Consider the following 27,074-nt stretch of genomic DNA (forward strand, 5'->3'; position numbering starts at 1 on the left):
CGGTGGATGCAGTTGGGCCCACAGCCACAACTGTGTGTCAGTGTAAGGGTGTCATAATTTGGGGCTTCCTATGGCACAGTGTAAATATCATCTTTCTAATAACCCTGCCCTGGAATCTTTCATCAGCTTGTCTGGAAGCCAGTAGGAAGCCTTAATTAATTCTGCCAGTGACCTGGAAGGGGAAGGGCTGCTCTCCCATTTTGCAGGTGAGGAAAACCCAAGCCCAGAGCTGGGAGGTGGCTTGGCTAAGTGTGTACCGTTCGGGACCCCCACGCAAGTGTTGGTTAGGTGGCAGTGTGGGGTCCTTCACTCAACAGGCAAATGGTGAGGTCCTGGGAAATGAGAACAGGGTTAGGGTTTGAGTGTCTGCTCTGCCCATCACAGTTTGAGCCTTGGGGAGAAGAAGGGGAAAGAAGAAAAGGGTCTTTGCCCTTGATTTTTCCGGGGAGCGTAGCTGAGCCCAGGCTACCTCCCTGGGCCTTTTGTCAAAGTCCCACCATCTCTTGCCTCCTGTCAAAGTCACTGCCCCTGAATCAACCTAGCCTGTGTTCTCTGCAGCACTCAGAGCCCTGAGACAAGTGAGCCCCAGCATGGAGGAGAGCGGGCTTTGGGTCTAGAAAACACCAGCTTTTTGTGCACCCTCCTCTTCCCCTTCCCTTCCTACACCCCGTCTCTCCCCCCACCCCCCCTGCCTGTGCCCCAAACTGCATCAAGGTGTTTTCAGCATCTGTGCGTGCTCCCCCGCCCCAGATCTGAGACCGCGTTTCTGGGAAGCGCTGCTCCGGGAGGCTGCCGGGCGGAGAAAGCTCTTTAGCGGCTGTAGCCCCACAGCGTGCCCGGGCGCGGAGGGCGCGGGCCCTTTAAATCCGCCGGGACGGCAGCGGCGGGCCGGGGATGACATCAGCGGGCGGGCCCGGGACTCAATGGGAGCCGGGCAGGCGGGAGCGCGCGGGGCGGGAGCGCGCGAGCCGGCGGCGGGGGCGGGCGGACAGGAGGGAGGCGGTGGCGGCGGCGCCCAGAACCCACAGCCCGGAGCTCAGAGCCCAGAGCCCGAGCCAGATCCCGGCCGGGCCCGAGCGGAGCGGAGCGCGGCGGCGGCGGCGGCTGGGCCGGGAGAGGCTGGCGCGCCGGGCGGCTCCGCGAATCCTCCGGCATCCGCCCCGGCGGGCCGCCCCCGCCCGCGGCAGTCCCCCGAGCAGCGGCCCCGCACCGGCGCCTTCCCGGCGGGGTAAATATTGGGGGGCCGCGGGCCTGCGGAGGGGCGCAAACCTGGGGGGAAACGGGGCTCCCTCCGCCTCTTTGTTTTTGCTGGGAGAGGAAGGGGAGGGGAGGGGGGACACACGCGCGTTCGCCTTCGGGGTATTGGGGGGGGCAGCCCGGGCGCCGCCCGCTCGGCCCGGCGAGGACAAAGGCGCCGCTGGGGACGAGGTGGGGGGAGGCCATTATTTTGCAGACTTGCCTCGGCCCCCCCAGTCCAGCCCGCCTTCCCCTCCCCCAGCTAGACCCTTCAAGGGCCCCAGCCGGGGGAGGTAGCCACCCTGGGCTGTGATTTGGGGACGCCGAGGGAGGGGGCCCGCGACTGGCGTGCCGGGGCCACCGACACTGTGGATTCGGCTTCTCACCCCAAACCCGGGCTTGTGTTTGTCTCACTGGACAATCAGCTGTGCCCCCCCCCTCCCCCAGCCTGGGTACCCCATACCTGGGGGTCAGCAAGGCTGCTCCCGCAGGTTGGGTGGGGGCGTCTGGGGGTCCTCCGGCGATGGAGGTGCCTGGTCACAAGGCCACAGATTTTGTGTTCCTTTGTGGAGAGAAAGAAAGGGGTGGGGGTTATTTATCAGATCAGATTCTCCCATTTCTGTGTGTGAGAAAACCATGTTTTGCAAGTCTCTATGGAACATAAAACTATGTTTATGTCTGGGTATCTTTAGGGAGAGGACTCCCAAGCTTCTAACATCCAAAACTCAAATGGGGGGAGCCCACTCCCCAACTTTCCCCTTAGTTTTCTTGCATATTTTCTTTTTGCCATGGTCTCCCTGATTTGCTGAGGGAGGCGAAGGGGCTACAGAGTGTCTAAGCTGCTTCCCATAAATGCCTGGGCTTGGTCTCCTTTGCCTTCCCGTCGAGGGTGTCCCTCTAATTTTTATTTTAATGGTGCAGGGCGAGACCCCTGGTTCTGAGGGAGTAGGGAGGGGGGCAGGGAGTAATTAAAAAAAAAAAAACCAAACTGCCCATGTGCTGGTTGGTAGTTTGTCTTATTTTTTGTAACCAGCTGAAACTCTTGAATCTTCATTTCCGCCTTTTTTTTTTTTTTAAACTTTGTTTACGGCGCTTCCCCCTTTCACCCCATGGGAGAAGCTGCAAAAGATCTGGAAAGCCCCTCCCATCCCTGAACGGAGCCTTTCTCTGGAAGGCTTTTGGGGGTATGGTGCTGGGGCAGTCTAGACCAGCCCTGGGGTGTGGGGGAGACGTTGGGGGACCTGGGTGCTAGCACGGCATGGTGGGGGATCCCTGCGGGCAGGGCGGGCCCCCTCGCCCCTTCTCTGCTGCCAGCCCGATGAGTGGGGAGGGGCTGGGGGTCATGTGCAGCATATTTATGTAAGACACCCAGACGGAGGGCATGAGTATTTATATAACCCGGTGTGGGTATTTATGTAATATAGGATGCGGGTGTATTTATGTTCCTTTCCTAACCTGCGGCTTTCCCCACTGCCATGTGTGGTCTCGGAATTGGCGTTGGCGGAAAATGCACTGGGGGGTGGGGTGGGGGCCCGAGTATGTACACACCCGGCCGCCCCAGCAGGGCCGCTGCGTGTGCCTGCTCTTTCCTCCCTTCCAGTGTACACACTCGGGAAGTGGGACGGGCGGGATACAGGGGGTGTGTGGTGTGTGGGTTTCTTGCAATGTGAAGTGTGTGCTGCTGGCAGCGGAGGCACCTTGGCCAGGACCTGCCAGGCGCGTGGGCAAAGGCCCTCGACTGAGAGTTTGGCTGGCACTGGGCGGAGGCCACTTCCTTGTGGCTGCTGGTGAAGGGTTGTGGCGGCTCCCTGTGAGCCCGGGGCTGGGGCTGGGACATGTCCGCCGATTCCCTTCCGGGCTTGGGTCTGACTTTGAGTATGGCATGGGGAAGGGGCAGGCAGATCCTTGTGCCTGGCACGGCTGGTTTTCCATCTTCCTGTTTGGCCTCCCGGCCCTAGTGTGACATAGGCCCTGCTGGTGAGGGTGGGAGGCCGCCGGGGAGGGGCGGCAGGAACCCTGTCTGGGTCCTGGGTGAGACTCCCCCACTGACTCACTGCTGGATGCCCTGGGCATGTGGGGTGGCCTCAGCCCCAGCTCCCTGCCTGCAGAAGGCATCCCTCTCCTCTTGATGTCTTCCCGTCTGGCCCTGTGGTAAACACTGAGCTCTTAAGATCCCCATCCCCCCATCTCATAGGCCACCATTCCCTCCCCTCCCAGGCCAGAGCAGAGGGGCCCCTACCAGGGTGGCCCCAGCTTGGTACCCCCAGGGTGGGTCTCAGGAAGGAGAGAAGCCACAGATCAATACTGCACCCCAAACCTCTCCCCTGCCCGGCAGCTGACAACTCAAGTCCAGACCCTAAGTCTCTGCTGGTCCCCACAAGGCATCTTAGGAGACCCTGCCCTCCAGTCCAGAAAGAAGCCAGCCCCGAGTCCCCCCCAGAGAGATAGGTGCAGAGAGGCCCAGATGAGGTCCTTGGTGTCGTGATGGGGAGATGATTGGCAAGCGACTGTCCTTGGGGGGCCCTTTCCTGCCCTTCCCCCTGGGTGGGGGATGAGACCTCCTTCCTGCAGGGCATGCTGGGAACTGACGCGGTCTGGCCTCTGGGGTCGGGGGGGGGGGCACTAGGGAAGACCAGCCATGCCCCCAGTTCTTGGCTCTAGAGGCCTGGGGATGGGGTGAGTGGTCCTGGGGCCCTGTCGTTTCTGAGGCCTAAAGGGGCTGAGTTGCTGAGGAGCTCCTCTGGGGCCCTTCCCTTCCTGGGGTCCTCCCATCCCTGGAGATTGGAACTTGCTGATGGTTGCCATGGTAGCACCCCGGATGTTGAGCTCCTGCATCCCTCTCCCCATCCTCCTCCTTTGTCCTTGATTTTCCCTTCAGGGTCTTGGCCCATTGCGACTAGCCTCCCTCCTGAGAGGCTCCTATTGGGGTTCCCTGAGGGAGTGTCCCCCCAAGGAGAGGCTTGCTTGGCTGTTTCCTCTTGAGCCTTGTCCCCGGTTCCACCTTCTGTCTTGCTGAGTGGAAACCTGTTCTAAACCTGCCTCTGCCTTCCCCAGATGTGCCCGCGTCTGGCACCTGGCCTGTCTGGCACCTGGTTGCCCCCAGGCAGAGTGAGGTCGAGCCCCTTCCTGGGCGGTGGGAGGGAGCGTGTTGGTCTCCCAGGTTCCAGTGGGCCAGGCCCCTTCCCAGCTCCCCGCATCTCTGACTAGCGTCTCTGCTTCCCTCTGCAGCAACTGTGAATCATGGAGCTTCGCGTGGGGAACAAGTACCGCCTGGGGCGGAAGATCGGGAGCGGGTCCTTTGGAGATATCTACCTGGGTGAGTGTTCCTGGTGTCTGCTGGGTAGCTCTGGAGCCCCTGAAACAGCCCTGGGACAAGGAGGAGGAGGAGAGTGCCCAGAATTTTGGGATCAGAAGCCGGAACTTGACCCTGGGGCTCTGGTGGCATGTTTTGGTCAGCTAGCCCTGAGTGCCATGCCGGATGAGGAGGAAGCCGCAGCCGAGGAGCTGCTCTCAGGCAGAGCGGGGCGGGGGCTCCCGCTTGCTGCGGGCTGGGCAGAGGAGGGTATTTTTAGCTCTGATTTCCAGCTGCAGATGACCTGGGTCTCCAGCCGGGCGTGGGAAAGCCTGGGCTGGGCTAGCACGCCTTGTGTCTTGCCTCCTGGGAGAAGGGTGCTGGTAAGACAGAGGGAGGTGCGGGCTACCACTTGCCCCCAGCCAGGACCCCTCCTGGAATTCAGCCCAGCTTGGCTTTGGGATGACACAGGCTCCCCCAGCGAACTCGGGGCAGGGGGGGTGTCCGCTCTCCTTGGTTGGGGATCTCTCTCTCCGGATGTGCTTCCTGTTGAAAGTCTGAGTTTGCTCTGATGTTGTCATTTTAAACAGTTTCACTGGCATCTCACCCCTCTCCTTGGCCTGGGAGAAATGAGGTTTGTGCCTTTGAATGCCACTTTCTCTGGTGGGCTTCAGCTGATCGGGGGCACAGGCAGGTGGGGGGCTTCCTTTGGAACCGTTGATATGGAAGATGGTGTTGGTAATCCTGTGTTGGAAGGTGGAGGCTTGGAGTTACCAGAGCCAGGTGGCAGGCCCCCCTGGGGTCTGTCCCTGTGCAGGCAAGACCAACATCTCTGCTTCTGTTTCCCTCCTCAGAAAATGAAAATAAATCCATTCTGTCCTGGGCAGAGAAAAACAATGAGTCCGTGTGCCGTGTTCATTAGTTCAGAACTTGGGGTTTCTCCTGTCCGGTAGACAGGGTGGCAAGGCCCATGGGGGATCCCTGAGTGAAGGAGACACCGTCCCTGCCCTCTCAGTGTCTACCTGCCCACCCCCCACCCCTGCCAGTCTGAGGGAAGGGAAGGGGCAGCGCATCCTCTGAGCACTTACCTGGGGCCAGGTGCCGTGCAAGGGCCTGTCTCAAGTGTGCGCTCCCCTCATAACAGCCCCAATAATTGTGCTGGATTATCCCCATTTCATATATCAGGAAACTGAGGTGCAGCGAGGTCAGGTGGGTCCTGACCTCTATCTAAATCCAGCCTGTCCCCACAGCCCTCTACATGCGTGAGGATGTGTAGAAGACAGACCCAGTTTCTAGCCCTGGCTTTGTGCGGCCGCAGGAAAGTCAAGTGACTGCCCCATGCCTCAGTGCCCCCATCTGTAAAGTTTGCAGGATGATGATGACTGGCCATCCACAGGGTGGATGTGACAGCAGCTCATAAATTTGTAAAGTGCCAACCACACTTGCAGTTCGATGCTGAGTGCTTCCCTGTAGACTGCTCTGGAGCTCGTAGCTGGAGGGAACCGCGTGCAGGTTGGAGCTGGTCCAGAGGTTTTCTCCGGGACTCCAGCCCCTCCTGGGAAGGCAGGCATTGGATTTCCCTAGCACCCAGCACGGGGCTTACCCACAGTGGGTGCTCAGCGAAGTCTTCTCAGGTGAAGGAAAGAGAAAAGGGACCTCACTTCCTGGTAGAGTAGAAAAAGGTTGGGATTGGGGGCAGGTCTGGGTGCAGGTCCCCAGTTGCTCCTCATTTGCTGTCTTTCTCTGGGCCTTGGTATTCTCATCTGTGAAATGGAAGCACCCATCTCCTTGCTGTTTGGGAAATGTGTGATGTGGGTGGGTGTAAAGGCCTCTCTTGTTTTTCAGGACTCAGACTCAGGACTAAAGTCTGGGGGCCACTGGCTCAAGTCGAAGATCACAGAGCAAACTCCTGTTCTTAGATGACATCCAGTCCAGGGCTCTCTTTTTTCCAAAGGGAAACTGAGCCCTAAAGAGGGAGACGGGGCTGTGCAAGGTCACTCAGAAAGTTAGTGTTCTGGATCACATGATAAGACCTCCCTAGGGACAGGACTTCCTGTTTATCCATACAGATAAGTAGACCTTCTGCAGACTGGATCCCGATTAGCCCAGCTTTGTACAGACTTGGAGTAAATTCGACCTTGGCTTGAGTGCCAGCGTGCCAGTGTTTCTTTTTACTAGCTGTATGCCCTTGAGCAAGTGACCACCTCTGCCTGCCTCGGTTTTCTTATCTGTAAAATGGGGACTGTGTTGCCTGCCACATTCTGAGACTGCAATGAGATGCCTGTGTGTGAAACCCCTGGCCATGTGTGGCCCAACAATCATCCTTTTATGTCCCCTAACCCTTGGTCTTGGTTGGCTGCTACTGTCAATGAATCTGGATCCTCTTGGGCCTGATTTGTGTTGGGGGGAGTGGTGCGGGCAGCAGTTCTCCACTGACTGTCTAGCCTCTGCCAGGTACATGGGCCTCAGTGGCCCCGCTCTGCCAACTCCTTCCTTGGCCTTGCTGGCATGGGGTCTTTGGTGGCTGCAAGGCCTCCCTGACTGGCCACGCTGGCTCCCTTTGTTCAAAGCTCTGACCACACTTGCGTTGCCAGTGCCCGGGCCAGGGCCTGCCTCCAGATGGCCTTTGCAGGTGGGGCTGGAGGCAGCCTCCGGGCCCGGCTTTCCAGGATCGGCTGCAGGCCCCCCTGCCCCCTCCCCCGGCGTCATGGGGCAGCGAGGAGTGCAAGGCCAGTTTTGTTACGGGCCTCAAGTCAGCCATACAGGGTCCAGCAGCGGGCAGGCTTGTGCCTACTCTGCCCCTATACAGCTGGGCAACTCTCTAGACCTCTCAGGGTCTCTGGTCGTTGACTCTAAAAGTGGGTGGGGTTCACAGTGCTCCCCCAGTGCATGGTTGCAGGAATGGATGTTAGTGTGGGGCCACTCCAGGCTCCTGCGGCTACTGTTGCTGGGGTGGGCGGGCTTCCAGGTCCTGAACGTGTCCACGTGTCCGTGCAGGTGGCTGGAGGGAGCCCCCGTGTGAGGCTGATCAGCCCCTCCCCACCCAGGACTTCCCAAGGTCCCTGGCCTTCTAGAGCTGACCAGGTCCACTCATCCTTCTCTGTGTCCAAGTTTGTTTTCCAGACTGGTCAGCCCCCCAACAAGGCTACCCTGTCTAACTGGGGACCATGTTCTGTCCCTGAATCTTGGGCACATTCCCCGTGGGGCTCCTCTCCAGCATCCTCGCCCACTTGCCCCTACCTCTGCCGGGAAGCCTTACTCTCCCATCCCCCTCCATGGCTGGGACTGGAGCCCCTGCCTTGTGCTCCCCTTCTGCAGGCCTGCTCTGGCATTTTTTACTTAGTCTAAATTACCCTTTGTTGCCCCCACCAAAGGCAAGGTGAGCTCCTCCGGGGCAGGGCAGTCTCAGCTGCTCCAGGGCTCAGTAGGTGTCTTTCGATGGAACAGATGAGAAGCTGAGAATCAGTACAGAGAAAAAAGCAGGAGTTTGTGGGAATAAGTTTCAAGTTCTGGCTCCTCCCCCACCAGCTCTGTGTGACTTCCGGCAAGCATGTTAACCTCTCTGAATCTCAGCTCAGCCATTGTAAGAATTGAGATCACAGAAAAGTCTGGTGGCTTCCTGTAGAACTCAGGCAGCCAAGGGGCCCAGTGGTGGTGGGGCCAGTGCTTTGGGAGGGGGTAGATGTTGGGGTAGGCAGAGATTTCCAGCACACTAACAGCTTGGGTCCTTGTCTGGGAAGTTCTGTGGTGTTTGGTTCTCTGCTCTTTGGCATCTCAGTTTCCACAGTGAGACACAAGCAGGACCGTGCGAGGAGGGTTCAAGGGCATGAAGCACACCTGCCCTCCATCACCCTGTCCCGGGAAGGCAGACTTCCCACCCTCCCCTCCTTGCTCACATCTGCTGGAGTAGTGGTGCTCAGGGCCCTACTGCCAAAAAGGCACTCGTCACTCGTCAGTGCCTCTCCCTGGACTGGGCTGCTGCAGTGGCCTCCTTTGGGGTCTCCCTCTCCCCCCAGTGCCCCTCCAGTCCTTTATTTTCTTTTTTAAATTGAGGTGAAATTCATATAACACACATCTAACCACTTTAGAGTGTTCAACCCAGGGGCATTTAGTGCATTCAGATTGTTGTGCAACCATCACCCATCTCTGGTCTCAAAACTTTCTCATCACCTCAGAAAAACACCCAGTCCCCATTAAGGAATCACCCCCCTTTCCCCAGGCCCTGGCAACTACTAACTTGCTTTCTGTCTCTATGGATTTGCCTATTCTGGACATCTCATCTAAAAGGAATCTTTTGTGACTGGCTGCTTTTGCTCAGCAGAATGTTCTCGAGGTCCCTGCATGTTGTAGCCTGTGTCAGTGCATTGTTCCTTTTGGTGGCTGAATAATATTCCATTGTGTGGCTCGACTGCTTTCTGTTTACCCTTTCACCCGTGGATGGGCTCTCGAGTGACTTCTCCGTTTGGTTCTTGTGAACAGTGCTCTGTGGACACTCGTGTACAGGTTCCCGTGTGGACTTGTGTTCACTTCTCTTGGTTGTGCACCTTGGAGGGGGACTTGCTGGGTCATATGGTAACTCACTAACTTTTTGAGGAACTTCCAGTTAATATACCAGTGGTTCTCAACAGGGTGCAGTTTGCCTCACCTGAGGACATTTGGCAATGTCTGGAGACATTTTTGGTTGTTACAACTTGTAGGGGGGCGGGTGCTCCTGGCATCCTGTGGGTCAAAGTCAGGGATGCTGTGGATGCCCTACAGTGCACAGGGAGCCCCCGCTGCCAACAATTATCTGGCCTAAAGTGTCAGTAGTGCTGAGGCCGAGGAACCCTGGAATCACACCCCCACACCTGGCCTCTGGACCCTCGGGTCAGGCCAAAGGCCGGCATTGCAGCTCGCCACCCTTGCTGGGCACTGGAGGCCCTTCTGAGCTGGCCTCTGCCCATCACTCCGCTGTCGTCTTCAGTTACGGGAGCTCCAGCACAGCGGTCCACCCGGTCAGCTCGACGCCCTGCCGCCAGGGCCCCGCACCTGCCATGCCCGCGCAGCCTTTCCTGGGGGCTGGCTCCTCCTTCCTCTGCTCCCACCGCCGCGCAGCCGCTACAGCCCACCCGGCTCATCTCTAGCCCAGGGGCCAAACTGCCCTGTCCTGGTCCAGCCTCCCCTTTGCTGAGCACTTGCTGTGTGCCGGGTGCCCTTGTGAGCGTGTTTACAGCCGGATGGGTGGGCCCTGTTGTCCCCAGTCACAGACGGGGTGCCCGAGACGCAGAGCAGAGAGTCCTCCAGCCAGGAAGAGGGTTGGTGCTTGAGCAGCTGGGTTCTGGAGCCCGTGTTCTCCCCCCACTGTGCTCTCCGGCCTCTCATTAAGGGGGGAGTGGGGGGGGAGCCCAGCCCTCCCACTGGCGTCCTCACCCTCCCACAGAAACGTGTGCGGCTCTGCCCGGCGATGCACATGGACCGCCCAAAGCACTTTCTCTCCCTTCACTTACTGGACTTAGTAATCTCTTTCTTTTTTAAAAATTTTAAGAAGTTTATGTGGTTCAAAAATCACACCACAAAGGCATTCCGAGTGAAAGAAGCCAGTCGCAGTGGGCTCCATGTTGTATGATTACGTTTGTGTGGAATGTCCAGGACGGGCAGATCCATAAACACAGGGTAGATCAGTGGCTGCCTAGGGTTGGGGGATGGGGGCTCTGGGGGGCAATAGCTAATGGGGGTTTCTTGTCAGGGTGATGAAAATGTTGCAGAAGTGATGGTGGTGATGGTTGCACAGCTTTGAATATACTAAAAACCATTGAATTGTATATTTTAAGTGGGTGAGTTCTATGGTATATAAATTATATCTTATAAGGTATTTTTAAAATCAAAACATACAAGAAGGTATTGGTGAAGTGCCTCCCCCTACCAGCCCACTTAGTGGCTCCTCAGGGATCTTCTCGGTGTTTCTTTATGTAGATACAAGCAAACAGGAATATATATATATATGCCTTCACTTTTTTTTTTTCTTACTGAAAAGAGAGTATAGAATACGTACTGTTCTGTACTTTGCTTTTTTGTTTCCTGTATCTTGAGATCTTTCCACTTCTGTATAGAGAGAGCTTCCTCATTCTTTTTCCATTGTATTCCATTTTATGGTTAGGCCATTATTTATTTAACCAGTCCCTGAATGGTGGGCCTCTGGGTTGTTTCCAGGCTTTGGCTCTCCTGGGCAGCGCTACAGCGGACAGCTTTGTGCAGTGTTTTGCACCAGGCACAGGTGTAGGGTGCCCTCGCAGAGAGGAGCTGCCGGGCAGAGAGCGATGCAGGATTGCTGTCTGGGAGGGCCCGCGCCATGGGAAGAGTTCTGTGCATCACCCCGCAGCCTTGCCTGCAACGTATGTCACTGTGTTTGGGGACTTTTACCATCCATAAGGGAGAAATGGTCTTTCCGTGTCGTTTTACTTTGTGTTTCTCTTACGAGGAGGTTGAGCATCTTTCCATGTGAACAAGCCATTTGTAGTAATGATTCCTTTCTCTTTTCAAATCCTTTGCCCTATTTTCCTATTGAGTAGTCTTTTTCCTACTAATACACTGGAGCTCCTTACAGATCAGTGATGTTATCTCTTTGCCAGGGATGAAATTGCAAATATTTCTTATGACTTGGTTTCTGGAGTTTTTGTTGTGTAGAAGGGGTTGTTTCTAGGGGCAGGGGGACACTTCTGTTGTTGTTCTTTTGTGGCCTCTGGATTTTAATCGTGGATGGAAAGAAGCCTTACCTTTCCAAGGGGATGTGGCCTTCTCCCTTCTTTTCTTCATTGGTTTAGTTAATTAAATGTTGAATAGATACAAAAGAACATATATGAAATAAGTGCACAGGATAAGGCCCATCAATCCTTCCCCCCACCCAAAGGAGGGGGACATGTCACCCAAAGGTCCCTGAGTGCCCCCCCCCACAATCCAGCTTCCCCTCGCGGAGGAACCCCCCCATCTGACATGAGTTTTATCATATGCTTATGTCCCTAAACCGTGTATTGTTCTGTGTTGCATGTTTGAGGCCGATACAGATGGAACTGTGTGTGCTCTCACCTGCCCCTTGCTCTCTTACTCAAGCGTTCGATGCTGGGAGTTACCCAGGGGCCTTCCTGTGGCCGCTCAGTCACCCTGGCCCCTGTGCTAATGTCCTGAAGGGCATACACCTGGGGGTGGAGTTGCTCGGTGAAGGGTTCCTGCAAGTTCAGCTTTCCTAACTTACATGGCCACGCCTTTCATTTTGTTTTATTTTTTGGCATACAGACCTTCATTCCACTTGGGATTTTTCCTGGTGCATGGTGTGAGATACGGTGTTTTTCCCTCCAGTGTCTAGCCAGTTGTTCCAGGGATGTTTATTGGCTCGTCCTATCCTTTCCCCTGCTTCGAGGTGCCGGCTTCATCCTGTCCTAGATTCTCCCAGTGTTTGTGTCCCTCTCTCTGTGCTTGTGCTACTACTGCCCAGTTACTGCGGCTTGAGCCCTGCCTGGTCCAGCCCCAGCCTCCAGCTCGGCCACTCCGCATTCTAACAGGGAGGGTAGGTGGGTAGCAGAGTGTGGGAGGAGTTGGTCAGTTTGGTGACTTTTGGTGACTTCTTGAGTCCTCGGCTGGGCCCAGGCAGAGCTGGGCTTTGGAGTGTGTGAAGGTATTTCCTTACTCAGAGCCCCCCAGGAGGGGGGTTGAGGGGAGGTGGAGATGCAGGCAGGCCCCTCCTCCCAAGACCACCGCTTACAGCCATGTGACCTGGGCCGGGTCTCAGTTTTCTCATCTGTAAAATGGGGTTGAGAACTCCTGCCCCTCCACCCACCCACCCCCCCGGCTATGTAAGAATCAATCGAGGCATTGGGCAGGGGGTTGGGTGTGTGTAGGGGGCCATCTTTGAAGGTGTCAGCACTGATGTGGGCTGAGTGACGGGCCGGTCACTGCCCAGCCCTCCCCGAGTGTCATCTGGCAGCTCAGGCTTGTTCCAGTGTGCCTGACACCCATCCCCACTGGGCTCCTTGCCACCAGCCTTCCCCCGCCATCCCCTTCCCTCCTCCACATGCAGCCACCTCATCTGACACACCTGCTGACCTCACCTCTCTCCAGCTCCCACGTCTCCGGTGACTCCGCTCTCCAGGGTGAAGTTCAGTCCCTTCACTTGTTCTGTGAGCCCTTCGTGGCCCGCCCCATGCCCAGCCCTTCTCCCGTTGGCATCTGCCTTCTGCACCTGTGGTTCTCTGATTGGTCCACAGCATCTCACCTCCTTTCATTTGCACATGCTGCTGTTCTTTGCATGCATACCCCACCCCCACCCGCAGAGGCCTGGCCTGGGTCAGTGCTGGCCCTGCTCCCCTCGGAGGCGGAGCCAAACCCTCGGCCTCCTCTCCGGCTTCCCCCAGAGGCCCCGAGCTCCTTGAGGCCCCCAGGCCTGGTGTGCAGCAGGCCTCAAAGATGCTGAGTGGGGAACCGGGGCTCCCTGTCAGCCAAGGGTGACCCTGGTCCCTCGCTTCCCCCAACAGGTGCCAACATTGCATCCGGTGAAGAAGTTGCCATCAAGCTCGAGTGCGTGAAAACGAAGCATCCCCAGCTGCACATCGAGAGCAAGTTCTACAAGATGATGCAGGGGGGAGGTGAGGGCGGGGAGGGGTCGAACGGTGGGGGGAGGGTGTGTGCACACAGGGAAGGGCAGGTGGTCGGGGAGGGGAGGGGGACCGCCCCTGACCGAGCCCCTCTTCCCGGCACCCCCAGTGGGGATCCCGTCCATCAAGTGGTGCGGTGCTGAGGGTGACTACAACGTCATGGTCATGGAGCTGCTGGGGCCCAGCCTCGAGGACCTCTTCAACTTCTGCTCCCGCAAGTTCAGCCTCAAGACGGTGCTGCTCCTGGCCGACCAGATGGTGAGGCCCCCCCCGCTCCCCAACTCCCCCTACCTCCCGAGGATGCTGGAGGAGGGGGCATCACAGGGACCCAGCACGGGTCTGGTTCTGGGACCAGGAGCCTTGGCCACCTGCGATCAAATCCCTGGGGGTGTTTGTTTAAAATGCAGATTCCCGGGGCCCAATTCCTGACCTGCTGAGACAGGCTCCTGGGTTAGGACTGGGACTCTGCCCCCAGGTGACTGAAGCCTGGGAATGCGGAAGGGCTCTGTGATCCCACCTGCCTGGGTCCTGTCCCTGCAGTGACCCGGGGTGAGCTGCTGTCTGAGCCTCGGGCGCCTGTCAAACGCTGTGGTCCCTGCCTGGGGCTGGGGAGAAAGCCGGTCTAAAGCCACGGAAAATGACTTCAAGGAGCCCGTCAGGGCAGGCTCCTGGTGGAGAAGGTGATTCTGAGATGAACTCAAAGTTTATTGTGAGACAGGGAAAGAGAGCATGGTAGGAAAGCCAACGGCAAGATTCAGAAAGGGACTCTTCTAGAAGGGCAGCTGATCCCGATGGAAGTCTCACTTGCCTGGCACCACACTCTCATAGGACTTGGGGAGCCAGAGTCAGAGACGCATTTTCAGAGGTTGCTCTGGCAATCAGATGGGGGTAGGAGTGTGCACAGAGCAGCACGAAGCAGTGTTAGGTCCCAAAGGCCTTGGTAAATGTGAGGGAGGAGAGTGTTTTTAAAATATGCAGCCGTAGAAGCCAGGACTTGGCATGGAGTGTGTGGTCTTATCATGCAGAGGTTTTAGTCTTCAAGCGCAGCTGGCCTCCAGAAGGGCTGCAGACGCCCTGCAGTTTGGGGCTAAATGTATGTGTGCAAAGGAGGGTTATCAGATCCTCTGAGTGTGAGACTTGAGACTTGGAGAAGGTTCAGGAAATACGCAGCCTTGTGGAAAAGCCTTTGATCTAAGAAGCCAAAGCCCGGAGAAGAGTGACCTGTCTGAGGATGTGCTGTGTGCATATGCTGATTTGAGTTTTAGAAGAGTCCCTTTCTGAATCTTGCCGTTGGCTTTCCTACCTTGCTCTCTTTCCCTGTCTCACAATAAACTTTGAGTTCATCTCAGAATCACCTTCTCCACCAGGAGCCTGCCCTGACTGGCTCCTTGAAGTCATTTTCCGTGGCTTTAGACCGGCTTTCTCCCCAGCCCCTGGCAGGGACTACATGTGTGTTCTCCATCTCTGGCCCCAGCCCTCGGCCCCCCAGCAGCCCCCTCTGACAACCCCAGGGCCCGGCCCAGGGTGGTCTCAGTGAAGACCCCTCAGTTGAACACTTGCTGACTGTCTTGCTGTCCCCCCACCCACCCCAGATCAGCCGCATCGAGTACATCCACTCTAAGAACTTCATCCACCGGGACGTCAAGCCTGACAACTTCCTCATGGGGCTGGGCAAGAAGGGCAACCTGGTCTACATCATTGACTTCGGCCTGGCCAAGAAGTACCGGGACGCCCGCACCCACCAGCACATCCCCTACCGGGAAAACAAGAACCTAACTGGCACTGCCCGCTACGCCTCCATCAACACCCACCTGGGCATCGGTGAGTGAGCGAGGCCCCTGGAGCCAGGTCCACCCGGGGGCTGCTGGCCAGGACCCTGGCTCTCCAGAGTCCCTGCTCCCTCTGCCCAAGCCTGTTTTTTTTCCCCTGACTTGCCATATGCCTGCCAGGTGCCAGCCAGGCCGGGCTCTTCGCAGGCACTGTGGTCACCCCCACAGCAGCCTTGTCGAATGGGCATTGCCGTTTCCCCATTTTTACAGGTTGGGAGATACAGGTTCAGAGGTGTAAGGTCATGCACCTTAGTGAGTGCCAAAGCTTGCCTTTGACCCCAGCCTTGTCTGATGCCAAAGCCTGTGCCCTTTCCACGGGGCTGGCCAGGCAAGGAGGCACCACGGGGCCTGCTACGTGGCTGAACGGACACATGCCTGAGCTGGAAAAACTAGGCCCGGCCTGAGCTGAAAAAGCTTGAGCCTCAGGCCCCTTCTCCATAGAAGGGGGATGCTAACGTAACAGTGCCTGTTTGTGATAGGATTGCAGAAGCCAAGATGTAATATGGGGAGACGGGGGAGAGGAGGTGGGAGGCCCATGCTGGGAGCACAGTGGGGGCTTTGTTCCTCTCAGTCCAGGAGGACATCCTGGAGGAGGGGTCCTGACCCTGACCCTGGCCCCAACTCTCTGCAGAGCAAAGCCGCCGAGATGACCTGGAGAGCCTGGGCTACGTGCTCATGTACTTCAACCTGGGCTCCCTGCCCTGGCAGGGCCTCAAAGCGGCCACCAAGCGCCAGAAGTACGAACGGATCAGTGAGAAGAAGATGTCAACGCCCATCGAGGTCCTCTGCAAAGGCTACCCCTGTGAGTAGCTCCACCCTCTAGTTCCCCTGGTTCTAACTTCCTCTGGGGGTAGCATTTAGCTTGGGGACCCCTGGGCCCTTTCCAGCAGGATGATGTGGCCCCACACAGCCTATCTCTGGCTTCCCCAGCCCCTGGCACCAGAGCATGAATCCCACACTGCTTGGGCACAGCCTGGAGGCCTGGCCGTTCCAGAGGCCCTCTCCAACCCCTACGTGAAGAGAAGCCCTTGCTCACTGTTCATGGGTCTCCGTGTTTTCACTGAGTCTTCAGAGGCTCTGCCCACTGGCAGCATAGGGTTTCATCACCATAGCGGGGCCACAGTTCTTTTCTGTCTGCATCTTGCTCCCTTTTAGATCGAAAGCATGTGTGGGGATGGAGGGTGGAAGGGTAGGGCGGTGCTGGCCTCACGGTGCCCTCTCCTCTCCCCTGCCATCTGCCAGCTGAGTTCTCAACATACCTCAACTTCTGCCGCTCCCTGCGGTTCGATGACAAGCCCGACTACTCCTACCTGCGCCAGCTCTTCCGCAACCTCTTCCACCGGCAGGGCTTCTCCTATGACTATGTCTTCGACTGGAACATGCTCAAATTCGTGAGTCACCGGGAGGCCAAGGCGGGCATGGGGGACTGGACGGGGCAGGCCCTGACTCAGCAGGCCAAAGTGGCCCGGTGGCGGGCGGGGCTCCCGAGGACTGGGAGCTACGAGTTGGACAGTGCACACGACCTCGCTGGGGTCCCAGGGCCCCCACGCCTCCCCGACCCCAACCTTGTCGGTGCTGACAGCGGGCACTGGCCTGGGCAGCAGGGTCTGGGCAGGGCGCTGCCTCCCACCAGAGCTGAGAGGGCCTGGCTCGTCCTTGAGTCCCTCCTGGGGGCCCTCAGCAGGGCATGGGTGGCCCTGGTGGGCCCCCCTGCCGCCTTGATTGCTGCCTACGCCATCCTGCTCTTCCTGTTCTGCCCGTCGCAGGCAGCCGCCCCCGCCGGGGCCCCTGTGGCCAGCGTGGACCCTTTCATGGTGGTTTCTTTCTTCCTGGTCATGGGACCCTGGGTCCTGCTAGGTGCCCATTCTGTCTCCCTCTTGTAAGAGACCTGGGGGTCGGGGGTGGGGAGAGACGTTCATCAGCTGTGCCTGGCACTCTGGAATCTGTGAAATCGTATGTCTCCTTTAAAATCTCTTCTGGAAAAGGGGGCTTCCTCGAGCCAGGCTCAGCCCCGTGACAAAGAAGCCATTGCACCACCCTGTCCCCGCCCCTGTCCCTGCGCCGGGCCTGCGTACCCACCCACGTACTGGTAAGGACCTTCTGAGGCTTGGCCTTTCTAAGATGTACCACTTGGCCAGGCGAGCACAAGAGGCTGAGCCTCTGCTTGCTCTCTCTGTCCCTTCCAGGTGCCCGGCGCCCCTGGGCACCCAGGGCCCTCTGGATGGGCCCATGGAGGAAGTGGACGAGGTGGAGGCGCTATGCCCCCAAAACTACTGGCCTGTGCTCTGGACTCCGGGGCCCCAGTTCTGACATCACCAGGTGTGCCCCCGCCCCTGGGGGCCAGGCCCGTGGAGGCATCCTGTGGGATGGTGACGGGGGCCCCTGTTCCTGAGAGACAGCAAGGCCGTGGAGTAGACGGGCGGACGAGGCCCCTGCCACGGGATTCCTGGGAGTGGCTCACGGCCCAAGGACCAGGACTGAGCCTGGAGGAGGGATGACGTCCACCACCCTGGCCGCACAGCCAGACCCCGGCAGCAGCCTCTGTATTGAACCTTGAACTCATTAAATGCCTCGGCTTCATCCTGGTGTGACTCTCCTTTTGTGGCAGTGCCCTTGGCCTGCGTGGCCAGATGCTGCAGACTGGTGCCTTGTGCTCCTGGATGCTGAGGTCGCCACACAGGCCTTGTGCCCTCCATTCTCTGGGTCTCAAACAGGGTCCTGGGACCGTTCCCTAAGGAGCAGGGCAGAGGTCAGGCAGAAAACGGGGGCTCCCCAGGCAAAGGAGCTCAGGCGGAGACCTCTGTTGACCTCCTCTCCAGGCCTCGGGGCAGGAGATGAGCGTGCGGGCCCTTCCGCCCCAGCCCAGCAGGCTCTCTCTGCCATGGGGCATTGCTCGGGGCACTTGGGCACTGGACACTCATTCAGCACACAGGAGGTCATTCCTGGGCCTGGCTCTTGGGCTCAGTGCAGCACCAAGATGGGCTTTGCATTCTCTAGACCTGGGCTGTCCCATATGGTAGCCACTGGCTGCCCGAGGCTAACTTAAAAATAATTGAACGCGTCATTCTCAGTTGCATTTTGCCACATTCCAAGTTCTCAGGACCCATAGTGGCTGGTGGTTATCATATTACACAAAGCAGACAGGAACATTTCCATCATCACAGAAAGTTCTATGGGACCAGCCAACACACAAGACCTTTTCTTCTCGAGCTGGGCCAAGCCTCCCCTCCCCACCATTGCTGGAGCTCCGACCCCCTTCCTGGCGTCCCCGTTGAGTCAGAAGCCAGGCAGAGCTGCCGGCACCTCAAGCCAGGGCCACTGGACTGGATGTGTGGGCATCAGTGACTGCGTCACCACCATGGGGAGCTCGAACACCTCCAGAGCACGCCATGGGAACCTTCCACACCCGTCACCCTGAGGCAGCCCCTCCCTGGAGGACGCCTTCACCAGGACCTGCCGGCACCTGGCACCACATGGGCACCGTGGGCTGCAAACCCTCCCAAGGAAGGAACCCACCTTTGACCAAGAGCTTCCCTCCTGGGAGTGGCTGCCACCATGCTGAGCTGCGAGGGACTGGAACACCCGGGCACCCGGGACCTCTTGGCACACACCGCCCACGTTCCATGATCCAGCCATCTGGCCAGGAGGACACGGGACACAGCGAAGGACAGAGGGAGCTTTGTGAGACCTTGCCGCTGACCTTTTGTTTTCTTGTGGGCAAATAAAGGCCAAGAAGGCCCCCTGGTGTGTGTTTCTTGAGTCGTCGCTTGGGTGGGATAGAAACATGGAGAGGGGCTTTCACGTTCTCTTACCTCTGGGGCTGGCATTGGCCCAAAGACCACAAAGGAGGGACTCCATCCTCTGCCCCACTCCTGGCCTCAGTTTCCCCAACTAGGAAACTTGCAGGGTTGTCATGCCCCCTGCTCACAGGAGGCGTTTAATAAATGAATGCTGTAGCTCCCGTCACCTGGGTTTGCTGTGGCCCTGGCTGAGCTGCCCTCTGTCAATCTAACTGGGTGGGTGGCAGCCCAGGTGAGGAGGCAGGAGCTGGAGCCTGATGGTCCCAGGCCTGCAGGCACTAGGGGACCTGGGGTCGTGGCCTAGAGAAATCTGTCCCCAGGGTGTCCCACTGAGGCAGATCTCTGAGGTGTCCTCTTGGCATACAGAGAGAGTAAACTGGGTGGCACAGGCCTAACTCAAATGCCATTTCTGGCCCTGAACTGTATGTTCCCAGGCAGGTCACAAAGCATCTGTGGGACTCGGTTCCTCACCAGGTTTCCCAGCAACTACCTCCTAGAGTGGCTGAAAAGTGAGGGCACCCCCAGTCTGTTTTTAAAGGATTTAAAGGAGACGGCAGCAGGGTCTCCTGGGCCAGTCCGTGGGAGCATACACAGGAGCGCCCCATGGCCTCTGAGCAAGCCCCCAACTCAGCCCACAGCTCTTTCCACAGATGCGGCCCCCCTCATGCCAGCCCCCCGCCCTTCCCTGTGGACGGCCCCAGGACCAACTAGGTAACACGCCGCTCTGCCCCCACTCCCTGCTCTGGGCCTTTCTCATTTCCTCCTGCACTGGGTGGCAGTGGCTGGAGGGCAGGGCCCCTGAGGCTCAGGGTACCCCTTCTGCTCCAGCCTTGCCTGCTGGGCCTCTCTTCCCTGGTGGCATTAAGCCCCAGTTTCTTCTCTAGCTCTCCCTGACCTCCCATCCCAAGCAGGCAGCATCTCTGGTTCTCCCAGGCCCCGCGACTATGGCCTCCGTGGCACCTGCTGGAGCCATTGCCAGGTCCTGGGGCAGGGGAAGGACAGGCCTGGTGGAGGGAGCCCCTGGCTGGGCCTAGCCTTCACTCCGCTCTGTAACTTGGCACCTGTCCTCTCTTCTCTCGGCCTCGCCTTGCCCATCTGCTAGATGGGCTCTAAACACCTGCCCTGCTTGGTTTGGAAGCCCTGAGAGCCAAGGGCTCTCTTCACAGAGGGGCCAGGGCCAGTGTTAGCCCTGGGTCAGGAAGGCCAAGGTGCGCCCCTGGCCATCCTGGGGACATCAGTCCTGAGAGGGGCAGCGTGGCCTCCCTGTGCCTGGCAGGTCCCCGCTCTCCTTCCCACTGGGCGGTTGTGTGGTTTCGTTTCTCTGTGTGGTGAGATCACGGGCTGTTTCCAGGCCTTTCAGGGCTTGGATTCCTGGTCTGTGGGGAGGAGGTGGGGCCAGAGGGTTTCCGAGGTCCTTCTTCCCCAAGATGCCCGCCCTTGCTTTGCTCGGTGGGGGTGTTGGGTCTGGAGCACCCTGGCCTCACAAAACTGACCACCATCGCTTCTCGGTCCCTGCAGGGTGCAGCCCGGAACCCCGAGGACATGGACCGGGAGCGGCGAGAACACGAGCGCGAGGAGAGGATGGGGCAGCTGCGGGGGTCCGCGACCCGGGCCCTGCCCCCAGGCCCCCCCACGGGGGCTACCACCAACCGGCTCCGCAGTGCAGCCGAGCCCGTGGCTTCCACCCCGACCTCCCGCATCCAGCAGGCTGGTGAGTGGGGCCCTCAGGCGGTGGGCTGGGCCTGCGGTGGGCCGGGGGGCCTGGGTGGACAAGCCTCCAGTCTGGGCCCACACCGAGCGGGCTCCCCCTGCCTTGGCCCGCAGGCAATACTTCTCCCAGAGCGATCTCTCGGGTCGACCGGGAGAGGAAGGTGAGCATGAGGCTCCACAGGGGCGCGCCCGCCAACGTCTCGTCCTCCGACCTCACCGGGCGGCAAGAGGTCTCCCGGATCTCGGCCTCACAGGTGAGCTGCCCTGCACCCCCAGCCCCTCCTGGCCTCTGTGCCTCACAGCCAAGCAGGGACCCCCAGATGGGGAGGCAGGCCTCTGGTCCTCTCCGGTAACTCTGGGGTAAGCCGTTTGTGTTGAGCAGGGACTTGGGCCTCATTTAATCCTGAGTGCTAATCACATCCATTGAGCAGAGTCAGAAACTGAGGCTCAGAGAAGTAACTTGTCCCAGCCAGTGGTGGGGCTGAGCTTCTAGCCCTCACCGCCAGGGGTCTGGCCTGGGCACACAAGGGTCTCAGAGGGTGGTGCTTGCCATCAGGAAGCCCCCATGGGTCGTGTGCAGGGTTGGAGGGTGGCTGTACTCGGCGGCCCTGTTTGGACTAGGAAAGTTGGAGGGGAGAGTCATGGTTGCCCTGAGGCAGGGGTATTGGTGGGGGTGAGAGGGGGCCCTGGCCTGCTGGCTGTGCTGGAGGAGCCTCAGAGCCACGAGCCGGGAGTCTGGCAGCCCCAGGAGCAAATCCTCTCCCAGGCCACTGACTTGTGTGGCCCAAAGCCTTGTGTTTCCCTCTGGGCCACATTCTCCTTATCTACAAAATGTGCACCTCCTGGGGTCTGTGGGGTCACAGGCCCCTTCCCTTGGCTCAGGGGGGCTTGGTAGGGGCTGGTGTGGAGACACATGCCAAACTGCTGCTGAGGAAGTTACCTTGAAGCTTACCACCCCATCCCCCATCTCTACCTCCTCCCCACTGAAGACAAGCGTGCCATTTGACCATCTCGGGAAGTGAGGAGGGGCCGCCGGCAGACCAGTGTTTGTTTGCTTAGGTGAGTTCACCTCTGCTGCAGCCGCAGCCCACAGCGGGGTCTAGAAATACCCACAGCCTCAGGAAGAAACGTGTGTGTGTGTGGAGGGGAGCGCGGCACCCAAGAAGCCTCAGGGAAGGTTAAAACCTGGGAGCGTGCCCGGTTTAGGGTGAGGCCCTCCCCCTCAGCGCAGGCCTGGTCCCACATGGGATTAATTTCTCCTGGAAAGCCTTTTTCCTGTCTTTGGTCAAGTTCTCCATTACCTTTAATATGTTCTGGAAAGTTGGTTCCTAGCAGAGATGGGCCTCGGGCCTCCACAGACCTTAGCCGGGTCAGTTGGCCTGTGGGCCTTACATTAATTCATGTGAAGCCCTTAGAAGGGCCCTGGGCTGTGGATCTCCCTACTGGCCGAGGAGGCCCTTGCTGGTTTCCACCAGCCCAGAGGAGGCCCCTCTGGTGGACCTGAGGCCTTGAGGCTCCATACAGTGGCCCCCAAGTTGGGGGTGGGAGGGCAGGGAGTGCTGCAGAGAGGATCCGTGCTGCAGGGAGGATCTGTGCTCCCCCAGAAGTCCACACACTGGGAGGTCATATTTCAGGGGCTTGGCCTCACTCCAGGACAGAATGTGATGTGCTTTGCAGATAGAGCCAGGACACAGAGCGGGGCTTACCTCCCCTCAACCTCAGGCCCAGGAGCTGCTTGGTCCATGGCAGGGGGGAGAGATCCTGTTTCCATCACATGAAAACGGAGCACCCGCTGTGTGCTTGCCCTTGTGCCAGGCTTCGGGGGCCCAGCTCTTGGGACAAGAAGACAGGAGCTGAGGGGGTCTGGTGGATGGGTGGCCAGAGGCAGCTGGGCCCTGGGGTTCTGGAAACCCCTTGATGTGCACCTAATCTGTCTTCTCTCTTCCCCTTTCTAGTGTCTTCACTGTATTTTCTTTTAAAAAACAAGAAAAGATGAAAAAAAAAATCGGAACTAAAAAGGAAAGGAAAAACCCAGCACAAAACTGACGATGAATTTTGTTTGATTTTTTTTTTTTTTTTTTTTTTTTTGCCCACTGCAAGAAGATGCAATGCCCTTGCCACAGAGGATTCTTGTCCCCTGCCTTCCCCAGCACCTGCAGCCAGGCGGTCAAACGCTGCCCGAAACCAGCTTCACCTCCCAGGTGCCGAGGCCTGCCCCCACCCCTGTCCCCGGCCACTGCTCAGAGGGGCCCACCTCAGCATCGGAGAGGCGGCGGGTGCCTCACACCACGGGGCGTGCGTGCGCTGGTGTGGGGTTCGGACACATGAAGGCAGCGGGCTTCTTCCACAGGCTTTTCTTGAGCTTCCGAACCATTCGCAGGAGACGCGCCCAGCCCCAGCCCGTAAGGAGGCCGTGGCCAGCCTCCTGTGCTGGACCCTGTCCAGCATCCCCCTAGCATCTGGGGCCCGTGTGCCTCGTGCGTGTGTGTAGTGTCCAACCTGTGTTGGCCAGGACAGCAGGTGCCCAGCCCCACCTGCCAGGCCGCGTTTCTGTTCTCGTGCCCCTGACTAGGACATGGGGTGGGCTGTGACCCCTGTGGCCCTCGAGAGGGGGACCTAGTAGGTCCTCGCCCCCAGCCGCAGACTGTCCTCAGCCTGTGGCAGCAGCAACCCCCGTTCCTGGTCTCAGGATGTAGTCCTGTGAGGCCACTTCCAGAAAGCATCTGGCTCTTGGGTTGTAAATTAATTCCCTGGTCCTGCCGGTTGCCTGGGTCCCCGTCCCCCACCCCACCCCCAGGAGGAGCCCAGGGCCAGGGCTGGGTGTTGGTTTTATCCATCCTTCTTCCTTAACCCCCATTTTTGTTTTTATTTTATTTTTGTTTGTTTTCTCTGTGTGTGTATTTCCTAATTTATTTACCTCTGTTTCCCCTTTCTTCTCTTTTCTTTCTTTCCTTTTTTTTTTTTTAAATTAAAGAGCAAAGCTTTTTATTACTTTGTAATTTAAAAAATCTGAAAAAAAAAATACTGAAGAACTTTGGGGGGAATTTTGTACTTTTTTCCTGTGTAAATATTGGACTTTTTTGAGCTTTATTGTGGTTGTTAATTTGAGGTAATAAAGTAGAAAAGGATAAAGTGACGTGGGCAGCCCTCTGTCCACCTCTTTGCTCTCGGGGTGTCTGGCTGGAGACCTCCTGGCCCTGGGACCCAGGGGTAGGCGCGGGAGTGGGGTGCAGCCGGCGCCGTTTTCATGTCAGCGACACCTGCACAGTGTGAGGCTGTGTCCTGGGGGCTGTGCTTCCAAAATGAGTGGGCAAGGGAACGTCCGAGCTGGCCAGGCAGCTCCTTGAAGTGCAGGCTCTGAAGTGGGTCCCATCAGCATCTGCCTTTGGTGTTGGGGGTAGTCCAGGGCTGCAAAGTGACTTGCCCAAGGCCCCCCAGTTCTCGCACGGTCCCAGAGCCGACGCTCTGAACCTCCCACGGTGGCCATGGGGCTCCGGGAGCCACAGCTTTGGAGGCACTTCATTATTAAAATTAATATTTCATTAATAGAAAAATAATTATTTCTGGGCACAGTACTTCAACAGACCACGAGGGGTGGGGGTGGGGAGCACAGGAGGGGGTTGCAGGGACTGGCCCAGCTCTCTGAACCTGGCCATCGCCTGGGTCTCAGTTTCCTCTCCTGTAAATGGGGGACAATGATACCCACCTCGGGGGGGCTGTCAGGATTAAATCAGGCCAGGGCAAACAAAAGGGTTGGGTTCCTTGGGCCAGGCCTGTTCCCAGCCCTTCATCCGTAACAATTCTATGCAATTGGTGTATTTATGATCCTGTTTTATAAATGAAGACATGGAGGCATGGAGGAGCTGCTCCACAGTCCATGCTCTTAATCTACACTGAAGCAAGGTGACTAGAGGCTGACTACACATTTCAAACCCAAGGTGTGAGTCCTGGCTTCCGGGAGCTCTCAGCCTGCTTGGAGGAAAGATAGACTATCAAATGGAGTGTCCCAATACTGAATCCAGTGTGTGCAATGCCCAGTGCGAACTAGGAACAAAGGAGGGAGGGACTGTGCCTGGCGTCATCAAGGGAGATGTTTCAAAGGTGCCCGACCTAAGCCTTCATATGTGAGTAGGAGTTTGCTGGGAGGCGAGATGGGGGAAGTCATTCCTCGCACAGGGAAGAGCACGTGCAAAGGCCCGGAGGTGTGAGCAGCTTGATGTACTTGGGGAGTTCCAAGCCCTGTGTGGGTGGGAGGCGATCCATGGCAGCTGAGGCTGGGGGAGGTAGAGCCCAGGTCCTGCAGAAATGGGGGTGAATCCCGAAGGCATTCCCACTCCTCAACCTGCAAGCCGCTCATCCGTCTTGAGCCTGTTTCCTCACCTGGAAAATGGGAATAATCATGCTGTACGAAAGCCATGACTCCCCATTTAGCCTGGCCACTTCGGCGCCCACTCCCCTGACTTCACCAGCCAAACTCGCTCCATCGGGAATCGCTGATGCTGTCTGATGAGGGAGAGGGCACAGGGGATGCTAAGTTAAGGAATGTGCATCTGGCAATGTGCCCAAGGGGAGGACGGAGAAACGAGGCAGGGAGGAGGCCAGGAGGACTGAACCATTTCAGAATAAGGTCTGTTCTTAGCAGACTGAGGGGCAGAGGGAGGAGTCAGACAGCTCTGCAGTGGCCAGCCTGGGTGCCTGGGCGCCCTGCGGGCCGGCCCATAGAGAGCTGGAACACTGGGAGAGCGGCACATCTCAAACCCAAGAGGGGCTGCTAGAGATGGAGGAGCCGAGCCAGGAGGGGCGGGTCAGCGGGACCAGAGCAACAGACCACGAGGGGTGAAGGGGTGGGACTGGCCATTTTCCCCTTGGTGCTTTTTTTTTTTTTTTTTCCTAAGGTATAATTTGTGTCCAGAGGAAGTGCACAAGTCTTATGGGTACAGTCCGATGGCTTTTCACCTGTGTCTGTCTGTACATCTGTGCAGTCACCATCCAGTGCAAGGTGTAGGGATTGTCTGTGCTCCAGCAAGTTCCTCAAGCTCCTTCCCATTTGATATCCCCCCTCACACCCAACCCTTCCAATGCACACTTGTAAATTCTATCAACAGGGGACCTCTGGCTTTGGGGGAGAAGGGTTAGGACAGGAGGTGAGAAGGCAGTGATGAGCACAGAAGGTTGCAGGGAAGGGAAGGCCCGAGCGAGATGCTGTCTGATGGGAGAAGAGGCCTGCCTGTGTTCACAGGGCAAAGAACCTTTGGGGGAGCAGCTGAAGGCTCCAAGGAGGGGGGTGCACAGGGAGACCTGGGGACTGGGACAAAAAGGGGCCTGTCGTCTTCTGAACTGAATCCCCTTCATGTCCCCAGCACCTCCTGGGTGGGTCTCCTCTCACCTGCCCCCCATTCTTCTTACCCTTTGTCACCCACTCAGGTCTGCTCACGGGGTTGTGGATCAGGCAGCCCCCTGCAGCCAGCTCCAGTGGGGATCACTCCTGCTCCCCTAAAGCCCATAGCCCCACCCTACTCATCAGAGATCTAGGCCCTGGGCTCCCCCCAGCCACCCACCCTCACCCCACCCACGGGCCTGGGCCTGCCCCGGCTGCTCTCCTGCACAGGGCAACATCAGGTGTGGCTACCAGGCCTCAAGCACACTCAGGCCCCTGCAGTTCCCGATCTGTAAATCGGGGGCCAACATGGCTGCCCTGTCACCCCACTGCCCGGGTCTGTCTGGCTCCACACCCAACGCTCTCTCCCCTCCCTCACGCTGCTCCTCGAATTGAGTGGCTGTGGGTTATCATTGAGCCTGGGCTGGGGTCCAAGGCTCTGCCCCTCCCCCAGCGCCCAGGTCATGGAACTGCCCAGGCCAGAAGCACATCAGAGGAAAGCCACCTGCTGCAACTGTACTCAGTGCCCCCCACCCCACCCCACTCTCTCTCCCATTTGGGGATAGTTAGAGCTAAGAATGCCGAGGCCCCATGTACTCCTTTCCGGCACCTACAACCCAGGCACCCAGGCACCCATCAAATCACTCAAAGGAATAAACACATTCCAAGCTCCAACCACGTGCTGCCCAATCCCCGGACATCGCTGACTCACGCTCAAGCCACGCTTCTCGGTGCCCGTCTCCCTGCCTGCACCTGGGTTGGTGAGGGACAAGGGGTCAGGTGCTCTAGACAGGTTGCCACGGTGACACGGAGCCACCTTCCTTCCTCCTCCTCCTCCTGGCCGCCTCCCTGCCGCCTCTTCTTTCATCCTAGCCTTGAGGGCACCACCACCCCACCAGCAGCATCACCCTGTCCTCCCAACTGTGTCGTGGGAGGCCCCATTCCATGGCTTATTGGGGTTCAGGATGCTGTACAGCCCGGGCTTGACTTCACCAAGACTGTGCCACCTGTGCAGGAGAGGCTGATGGCATGGGGGTCTGGCTCAATCGGCTGCTAGGGTCAGGGGAGCAGAGGGCTCAGCCCTGCAAGGGGCAGCAGGGGGACCCCCACCACGTAGCCCTGCAGAGCCCCGGGAGCGTGGCATCTTGGGTAATTATACCTGTTGAGGCCTTTCGTTCCTGCACCTTCAAAGCACCTGTGATTAAG

At 58.2% G+C, this 27,074-nt stretch overlaps 1 protein-coding gene across 4 annotated transcripts; it reads left to right on the top strand.

The window, feature by feature from the left end:
- Window positions 1–1,014: 1,014 nt before the first annotated feature.
- LOC119541968 (casein kinase I) lies at window positions 1,015–23,627 on the top strand. 4 transcript variants are annotated; one of them, XM_037846396.1, is made up of 11 exons: window positions 1,021–1,228; window positions 4,465–4,552; window positions 13,033–13,143; window positions 13,262–13,410; window positions 14,745–14,973; window positions 15,613–15,783; window positions 16,224–16,372; window positions 20,300–20,492; window positions 20,606–20,745; window positions 21,481–21,550; window positions 22,592–23,627. In XM_037846396.1, exons 2-10 carry the CDS (start codon window positions 4,477–4,479, stop codon window positions 21,511–21,513), a joined length of 1,251 nt encoding a protein of 416 aa, XP_037702324.1. In that variant the 5' UTR covers window positions 1,021–1,228; window positions 4,465–4,476; the 3' UTR covers window positions 21,514–21,550; window positions 22,592–23,627. The 4 variants fall into 4 exon arrangements, with proteins under 4 accessions (XP_037702325.1, XP_037702326.1, XP_037702324.1 ...); XM_037846395.1 differs by lacking the exon at window positions 22,592–23,627 and adding an exon at window positions 22,447–22,482 and having other exon boundaries at window positions 1,022–1,228; XM_037846398.1 differs by lacking the exons at window positions 20,300–20,492; window positions 20,606–20,745; window positions 21,481–21,550; window positions 22,592–23,627 and adding exons at window positions 16,967–17,070; window positions 17,168–17,561 and having other exon boundaries at window positions 1,016–1,228.
- Window positions 23,628–27,074: the final 3,447 nt, after the last annotated feature.

The sequence above is a fragment of the Choloepus didactylus genome, chromosome 8 (assembly GCF_015220235.1).
Source record: "Choloepus didactylus isolate mChoDid1 chromosome 8, mChoDid1.pri, whole genome shotgun sequence".
In the NCBI taxonomy this organism is placed as follows: domain Eukaryota; kingdom Metazoa; phylum Chordata; class Mammalia; order Pilosa; family Megalonychidae; genus Choloepus; species Choloepus didactylus.

Excerpts from the sequence above, each read along its gene's own strand:
- LOC119541968 (XM_037846396.1), top strand. The coding sequence starts at position 4,477 with ATGGAGCTTCGCGTGGGGAACAAGTACCGCCTGGGGCGGAAGATCGGG. Across the intron at positions 13,144-13,261 it reads CAAGATGATGCAGGGGGGAG|TGGGGATCCCGTCCATCAAG; the intron begins GTGAGGGCGGGG and ends CGGCACCCCCAG. Across the intron at positions 14,974-15,612 it reads CAACACCCACCTGGGCATCG|AGCAAAGCCGCCGAGATGAC; the intron begins GTGAGTGAGCGA and ends AACTCTCTGCAG.